The 9,231-nt window shown below is 39.4% G+C and overlaps 1 protein-coding gene across 1 annotated transcript in view; it reads left to right on the forward strand.

The window, feature by feature from the left end:
* Positions 1–6,998, forward strand: part of ALKBH8 (alkB homolog 8, tRNA methyltransferase) — a 53,322-nt gene extending 46,324 nt beyond the window's left edge. The window contains exons 10-12 of the mRNA XM_023508714.1: positions 1,476–1,732; positions 3,088–3,237; positions 5,739–6,998. Coding sequence (XP_023364482.1) covers positions 1,476–1,732; positions 3,088–3,237; positions 5,739–6,296 — 965 coding nt within the window. The 3' untranslated portion in view covers positions 6,297–6,998. The remainder of the gene's footprint in view (positions 1–1,475; positions 1,733–3,087; positions 3,238–5,738) is intronic.
* Positions 6,999–9,231: the final 2,233 nt, after the last annotated feature.

The following is a 9,231-nucleotide window of genomic DNA, read 5'->3' on the forward strand; positions in this document are numbered from 1 at the left end:
GTCATTGTTGTTTTGGCGGGTCCGGGCTGGGGATTCGAACCCGCCACCTTAGGTGTACTTGGCTGGCGCCTTAGCCAGTTGAGCTATAGGTGCTGAGCCCGTGATGGTTTTTCTTAAAGATAAGGTCATCCTCTGCCTACCTTTGGTCAAAAATTGTACTTTGGTCACATTTTTAAGTGATAAGGGTTGCTTATTTCTTTAGACAACTTAGATGTTCATAATTTCCAAGAGAATAAAATTTTACTAAGACCAGGTTAGTAAAAGTATAATGCTATATATTATAAATGTGATAAATTATAATGTTCATTGTATAATCATACTTCTAAATTAATCAATGTAATATAACCTCTTTGTTTCTACCTGTGTGTTTTAGAGCATTCAAGCTTGGGGGGTCTGTCCTTTTCTTAAATACACATTAAAGATGTTTAGCACTTCTTGTCACCTGTTAATAGGCACTAGATACTCCCACCCCTAGGCACACTTTAATTATACTTAGGGAAAAGAGGTTTGTTTTATTCCTGAAGCCATCACTGTTGTCGTCCAGTTCTTTGCTGTCACCTGATTTCTAATTATTGCCTTAGGCTTGTCGGTGGTTTCTCTGGTAACGCTACTCCTCCTTCCTTTACCCCCAGAACCCTGCCCATAAAAACATGTTGTACAGAAGACAAAGAGACATTATAGCATAGCAGAGAACAGACGAGGATTTAAGAGTAGCATTAGACATTACAGCGGAGAGGAGGGAACAGCTTCAACATGGATGTGAGACTCTGTGTCCTGAACTTCCTCTTTGGCCTCTTCTGCCTGTGGTGTTCTCAGGGTTTGCTTGTTCTCCTGAAGCAGGCAGCCCCGTGTGGTCATGGAGAACGTGGGCTCTGGAGTCTGCACCGCCTGGATTCAGATCTCTGACACTGTAGGAATGTTAGTAACTTCTTTGTGCTGTAGAATGATGTAATAGTCCGTATCTCAGCATTTCTGTGAGGATTGAGACAATCCGTGTAAACTGCTTCAGAAAGCATTCGGTAAATGCCTGTGATTATTGCCAAGTGACACTTTGCTTCTAGGTCTTGTTCTTCTTTTGAGAGTCTTAATGTCTTTAGAGGAACTCCTATCCCTTTCACCTGAAGGGAAACATCCTCAATCTTGTTAATCTAGCTAATTTCTTTCCAAGTTAGGTCAGACCTATAAATGCTTTTTTGAATAAGAGGACTCTTTAATCCCAAGATGAACTGGGCATTTTATAGCAGATACAGAACTTTAGTCATGTTTCGTTTTAAGTGCATCTTTTTATAATCGATTCCTCATGCATAGAATTGGATTTGTTAAGGAAGAGATTTTTCTTCTAAACTGATAAATCAGAACCTATCTACCGTGTCACCAAATTTACTTTGATTTCCTTTTTCTTTTAGGAAACTTGGTACTTTATGAGTCATTTGGATAAAAATGAAAGGTTTATATTGCTTTATTTTTCCATTTAGGTTACCCCTTGGTCTGTGACAGCCAGAGGAAAGAGGCTCCTCCCTCATTTCCAGAGAATGATGAAGAAGCCTCAGAGCTGGAGCGAGAGCACGTCCACCGGGTTTATGAAGAGATCGCCGGGCACTTCAGCCGCACCAGACATGCCCCGTGGCCGCGCATTGTGGAGTTCCTGATGGCTTTGCCAAGTGGCTCCATAGTGGCTGATGTTGGATGTGGGAATGGAAAGTATCTTGGCATCAATAAGGAATTATATATGGCAAGTAATGTTGCTCCTGACTTTCTTTCTGCTTGATTTGCAGTGATTATCGTCATCTTTCTTCCTCACCATCTAATCTTGTTTTTTAGGTCATTGCAGAAAAGTAATAAACAGACTGAAATTAACAAATACCACCATTCCCTCTTGTTTCTTTAGAAATTTATGTCATCATTATAGTGGTGGTTTTATCCGATCAGATTTTGCTTTCCAATATGATTGTTTTATCATAGCTTTTATCAAGCTATCTGGCACTTAACACGACTACAGATTAAATTTTTTACAGGGAACATTCTCAGGTTTTTGATGTGTTGCTTAAAATTGTAACTGTAACTGTGGTTCAAACAAGGTGATATCTTCTGGTGTTTTAATTGAAAAGTACTGTCCAAATATGTTTCTCAGTAGGCTCTGCTTTTGCACTTTCTTGTTGATAATTGGTGGCCTATGACTTTACCTAGTCAGATATTATTTGTGACTTTTCCCTATTAGAGAGATTGGGTTAGCAAGAAATTTTCTGAAGATAACTATTAACTAGTGATTTACTATTTCTTAAGCCTCTCTCATTACTTCCCTAATTTATATGGGCACATTGCAGTGTGTGTGTGTACAGACAGACGTGATATTCTTATAACTAAATAACAAAACTATGTACAAAACAACAGAACTAGAGACAAGATGGGAAACCCCAGCCCTGAACCCTTCCCACAGAGCCAGACCCCGCGCAGGCCAGTGCCTCCCCTGCTGAGGGAGGGGCCAGCGCACTGCCGCTGCCTCAGGGCCTCCATAGCTTTAAAAAAAGAAAAAAAAATTGTTCTGGGGGGTTTTATTTTCAGATTGTAAAAGTAATGCATGTTGGAAAGTATAAAGAAACAGGAAAAAATACTATCCATCCTCCTGCTCTCTGGGTCATCACAATATTGTATGAATAGAAATGACAGATATCTTAGATCATCCTATTTACAAGCCCCCCCCCAAGACTAAATGTCTGTGTTTATGGGATGATTTCCAGTTTTCAATGCGTGACATTAAGAAAAGATCTAGATTCAGAATGGTGATAAATTAGGTACAAACTTGGACTGCCTTTTCCACTGCTGTCATTTTTATTTTCACCATTTTGTTTCTGTTCACCAATTTGAGTTCTCTTTGCTGTCTCTTATGGTAATAAATGCTGCTCTGAACAATTACTTACTCTGGCTGTGTACTGGCTATCAGAACTCATAGCATCATGGTCTCACACGATTTCACAACGAATATGAAATCGGTCCAGTGAGTTTAAGATGATGGAATAGGCCCCTAGCTCTTATTTTTTTGTGATATTTAAACAAAATGTTATGAAATTCTTTATTTCTTTGTTACAGATTGGATGTGATCGTAGCCAAAACCTTGTGGATATTTGTAGAGAGAAGTGCTTTGAGGCCTTTGTCTGTGACGCGCTGGCGGTGCCGCTCCTCGGCGGGTCCTGTGACGCCTGCCTCTCCATTGCTGTTATTCACCACTTTGCAACCGTAGTGAGTATTCGCTCCTTCTCTAAGAGCTTGTAACGAAAGTGGCAGGAAAAGTTCACGGATTTCACTGATCTGGGGCCCTGTTTTAGCTTTTTATTTCTTTCTGTTCTCTGTCACACCATTTTCCCTCGTTGAGTTTTTTTGTTTGTTTGTTTGAGACGGAGTCTTACTCTGCTGCCCCAGCCTAGAGTGCTGTGATGTCATAGCTCACAGCAACCTCAAACTCCTAAGCTCAAGTGATCTTCCTGCCTCAGTCCAAGTAGCTGAAACTACAGGACATGTCACAATGCCTGGCTGATGTTTCTTTGTTTTTAGTAGAGATGGAGGTCTGGTGCTTGCAGTCTCAAACTCCTGAACTCAAGCAATCCTGCTGCCTTGGCCTCCTAAGAGTGAGAGGATTTCAGGTGTGAGCCACCACACCCAGCCCATTTGCCCTCTTTGTGAGAGAGCCTGCAGAATGCACATGGGCTGCACGGGAGTGCGTTCCCTTAAACAGAGGCCTCAGAGGACTCTGTGCTTTACTGCTGCTTGTGTTTGCATTTTTCTGTCCGATTCTCATTCATTTCTACATGCCTTAATTTAAGCCAGTGGTTCTCAACTTTCCTAATGCTGCAACCCTTTAGTACAGTTCCTCATGTTGTGGTGACCCCCAACCATAAAATTATTTTTGTTGCTACTTCATAACTGTAATTTTGCTACTATTATGAATCATAATGTAAATATCTGATATGCAGGATGTATTTTCATTGGTCGCGACCCACAGGTTGAGAACTGCTGCTTTAAGCCCACAGATTCGCAGAATTTTAGCTGGAAGAGATTGAGATCATCGACTCTAGGCCTCCTGAGCGCTCACTCCTCAGATTCTGCGTCTCGTCTCTGTTTCTCCTTCCCAGTTTTCTTTCTCACTCTGTACTCTCGTCCTTCACGTGTGAGTCTCACTTCCCTTTCTGTTTTTCCTTCTTTCCTATTCTTTTAAGACTCTTTTATTAGCTGCTAGTAGTATGTTATTGATTAATTGTAAACTTATCGGTTGCCAGTATAATTTGTTACATGGATACACTGTATCATGTAGTGCTAAAGTCAAGTCTTTTAGTGTATCCGTCACATCGTACATTGCGCCCATTAAATAACTTCTCATCATCCATGCTCCTCCCAGCTCCTCATCCTTATCTATCATTCCACACTCCTGTACCTGTGTGCATATTATTCATCTTCTATTTATAAGTGAGAACATGTGATATTTGTCTTCCTGTGTCTGAATTGTTTCACTTAAGGCACTGGCTTCCAGTCCTATCCATACTGCTGCAGAAGACATGATTTCACTGCTTTTTTCGGTGAGACAGAGTCTCTAGTGTGAGTCAGCTCTTGTCACACTAGGTAGAGTACCATGATATCATAGTTCACAGCAACCTCAAACTCTTGGGTTCAAGAGATCCTTTGCCTCAGCCTTCTAACTAGAGGGGACTACAGGTACCCACCACAGTGCCTGGCTAGTTTTTTCTATTTTTAGAAAGACAGAGTCTCACTCTTGCTCAAGCTGTTCTTGAACTCCTGAGGTCAAGCAATCCACCCATCTTGGCCTCCCAGAGTCCTAGGATTACAGATATAAGCTGTCGTGCTTGGCTGATTTTTCTATTCTTAGTGGCAGTGGGGTCCCAATCTTTGTGAATTTTGGGATTGTTTTCACCAATTCTATGAAAAATAATGTTAGTATTTCGATACAGATTTTACTAAATCTGTAGATTGCTTTGGGCATTATGGTCATTTTAGCAATACTGATTCTTCTGATGTATGAGCGTGAGATGTTTTTCCATTCGTGTGTGTCATCTATGATTTCTTTCATCAGTGTTTTGTAGTTTTCTTTGTAGAGGTCTTTTTCCTCCTTGGTTAAGGATTCCTAGGCTTAGTTAGTTAGTTTGTTTGTTTTTGTAGCTATTAGAAATAGTGTTGCCTTCTTGATTTGATCTCAGCTAGATCATTATTGGTGTATAGAAATGCTACTAATGTTTGTACATTGATTTTGTATCCTGAAACTTTACTGAATTCATTTATCAAATCTAAGAGTTTTTTTTTACTGGAGTCTTTGGGGTTTTTTAAGATAAAAAATCCTATCAGCGATCATAATATAGTTTACACAATTCTTTGTACAAAAACGTACTGTGTAAATGTAATCCATGACCTAACAGGACTTCATGTTACTACTGATAGCCTTGTAAGAATTCATCAGTTGTTTCATGTATCCTCACTAGTCAGTTAAGGAAGAACTCATGGGGAAAGTTAACAGAAATCAAAATTTCTTTTTCCCTACTTCCTCGAAACTTTTTTCTTGAACACAGAACAGAATACCCTTTCCTATTTGTTTGTTTCATATAATACATTTTGTTAGATTTTCTTACTGTTCATCCTAATTGAAAATAGTCCTGTAGTCAGTGATATTTTCCCATTTTTTTCTGTATCTGTTTGGTTGAAAAATGGTTTTTTTTGTTTGTTTGTTTGTTTTTTAGGAACGTAGGGTGGCAGCTGTTCAAGAACTTGTTCGACTCCTGAGGCCTAAGGGGAAGGCACTCATTTACGTCTGGGCAATGGAACAAGAATACAATAAGCAGAAGTCCAAGTATCTTAGAGAAAACAGGATTAGCCAAGGAAAGAAAGAGGAGATAAACAGTGATGCCTCGATGCCAGGGTTGCCTGTGGAGCAAATGCCTGATTTGGGCAGTCAAGACTCAGCATCTTCTATCCCCACCATTAATGGCTTTGAGGAAGGAGGATGTAATTCAGGGAAAGTTACAGACTCTAAGCTGCCTATTCATACTAACAGGACTTCTTTTCATTCTCAAGATGTGCTGGTTCCCTGGCACCTTAGAGGAAACTCTGACAAGGGTAAACCTGTTGAGACATTTGATCCAGCAGCATCTCATGACCGAGGTCCTGTCCTCCATCGTTACTACCATGTGTTTCGTGAAGGGGAGCTGGAGGCTGCCTGCCAGGCTTTGAGTAATGTCCACATTCTGCAAAGCTACTATGATCAGGGGAACTGGTGTGTGATTCTGCAAAAGATCTGATTATTTACATGAACATATCATACAGAGGAAAAATGCTTCAGCTGCCTTTTTTTTTTTAAGAATAATTTAATTATCTCATAATTAAAGAGAAAACTAATATGTAGTTATTTCTAGTTTGTCCCCAGTCCAGGTACCATCGGATTTTTTATTTCGAAATTCTATACAATACTGCAACCTGGCCTAGGTCATGTTTCCAGGAGGAACAAAGGTAGAATTGAAGTATAGGTCGAATTAATCATGCAGAAAGAAAAGACTATTTTTTAAAGAAAAAAATTTTGAACACTTTCCTCCCAGCATGTACTGCTTTTGTAGTAGTAATACTTAAGACTGTTTTAGAGAAAAATTGCTTTCTGTGGATTATGTCTGCCTAGATAATTATGGATCTTATTATATGTTAGTGATATTTAATCTCCAAGCATCAAGCTTTCAGAAACATGTAGATGAAATGATGACTATTTTCGTTGTGGAATTTCACTACAAGATCCAGATGTATAATTTCCTCTGGATGAATTTATAAGGTTCATGATATGGGGAGGAGAATATAGGCTAAAAATAATTTTATTTGTGATACAAATTCTGGGACTTAACATCAAAATTTGTAATTCAAGTCATGCTAATAGATTTTAAAATCCATATGAAATAGATGATTTTCTAGGAAGATAAAAATACCAAAATTATTAGGGTACGTGTGAATTTGTCTAAAGGTCGAATATAAATGTCTTAACAATTATGAGAAAGACATGATGGCTATGTTAGCCAGATGGATGAGAGTTTTTCAAACTGTATATGGAAGCAACACACTGTATTCTATGATAGAAGTAATGTACACAATTAAGATCTAATAAAAAAAAAAGGAAAAAAGATACCAAAATTGACTCAAGAAGAGAGAGAGACAAAATAGAAAATGTTGGAAAAATATAACAGTGTAGGAAATCAGAACTTGGCTCTAGAATCAGATTTCCTAAAAGTTTAATTCTAAATTTGCTATGTATTAACTGTGGGATTTTGGACGAATTTCTTAACTTTTCTATGCTTCAGTTTTTTTAGCTGTAAAATTGGAAGAGTTGTTATGAAAATCCACTGAAATAATACTTGCATATTAAGATCTGAAAATAGTATAAGAATATGTTAGACATTTGAGATATATTCATGATTATTATGTCCAAAGGAGGCCCAAAGGACTTTTAGATATTGGGTGATACTAAATGTAATTTGTTAATTGTGTAGTAAAAATCTGTGTTCTTACTCATTTTTTTGATCTAATTGTTCTTACCAGTTGAGACAGATGTGTTAAAATCTCCCACTATGGTTATAGATTTCTCAATTTTTCCTTGTAGGTCTGTCAGTACCATAGTGCAACTATGGAAAAAATCCAAATGTCTACCTATAGTACAGTGAGTTAAATTACAGGGAATTCATATGATACATTATTACATAGCAGCATTTAAGGTGCATATACTTAAAGCTACAGTATAGATGACTCTCAGAAACATAATGCTGAGTAAAAGAAGCCAGACACTAAGTAATGCTATATGATTTTGGCAGAGTTTAAGAGTCCCCAGAACCACTCTCACTTTCTACACCAACTCCAAAGTTTGGGATCCCCAAGAACACTGACACTTCTGATGCCAGCTGGGAATTGGGATGATCTTAAGACCAGTCTCAGGTTTGGTAATTGCTAGAGGGGTTCATGGAACTCACTGAAACTATTAATGCTCAGGGTTATAGCTTATTAAAAATGAAAAGATACGGATTAAAATCAGCCAAAGGGAGAGAGAGGCACGTGGAGCAGAGTCGGGAGAGTCCCATGCATGGAGCTTTCTGTTGTCTCCCATTGTGGATAGGACCGACTCTTGCAAAGCCGTGTGATAATACACATGGTGTTCTGAGTTTTTATTGAGACTTGGTCACATAGACATGGTTGACTGCACATGCAGCTGACCTTTAGTACTCAGTCCTTCTGGAAGTCTGAGCTGATAATTCTTGGCCCAAGATCTCCAGGTAAACAGACATGCTTATTAGCCAGGACATTTCAAGGGCCAGCAATTAACTCTCAGGAGTCTCTTGTCATGCAAGGGCCAGGCCTCTCATGGGAAAAAGTTAACTCTTTACTACACAATTTCCTTTAGGAAAATACTGAAATAAAGGGAATATCAAAGTATATTTTTACAAACTTAAGCAGCAGTCAAGTTTCACTTGGAAGGAATGAGTGGGCCTTCCAGGGTATTCACAGTGTCCTCTGTCCCTGGGTGGTATGTTGTAGCAGCCCATATAGCCTATGGCTAGGAGGAGTGAGTTATAGGAAATACCTGTAATGGAACACCTTGGTGAAAAGGGCATGGAGAGGGATTTAGCATGAAGAGAGCTCGTGAGATGAGAGCATTGGTGAATTGGCAGTCTCTACACCTGTGGTGTTGAGAGGCATGAGCTCAGCCTTATATTAGGCTGGAGAAGGCAGTCAAAAAGCATGTGCATTCTATCATGGACACGCTTACTCTGATTCTGTCTCCTCTTCTGCCTGCAGAATGCCAGCACGGCGTCTCTCTGCTGAAGATTACCAAGTTCTCCCAAAGACTAAGACCTCTGTTCTAAGCAGACTGCTTTACTCTCTCTAACACACCCACACACTCTCTCTCTCCAGCTAAAGTAGATAGCCCTCAAGCACCTAAGAGAAACTGTTTCTGAGCAAGGTAGCTTAGTGGTCTGCATCCAGAACCCACCTAAGCCGGGCCTGAGACCTGGCCAGTCCTGGGCCCTGACAAGCAGTGTCAGAAGTGGGATGTGACAAATGGTGCTATGAGCAGGATTCAGTGAATGCAGACCGAGAGGGAAATAAGCTTTAGCAAAATAAGAAGAGAAATAGAAATATTCAGAGGGAAAAGAAATATCTAAGAAAGATAGCCAACAGCAAGGCCTTTTTCATTTGGTTTTTCCT

Source organism: Otolemur garnettii, unplaced genomic scaffold, assembly GCF_000181295.1.
Source record: "Otolemur garnettii isolate 467f Iridium unplaced genomic scaffold, OtoGar3 scaffold00266, whole genome shotgun sequence".
NCBI classification, from domain to species: Eukaryota; Metazoa; Chordata; class Mammalia; order Primates; family Galagidae; genus Otolemur; species Otolemur garnettii.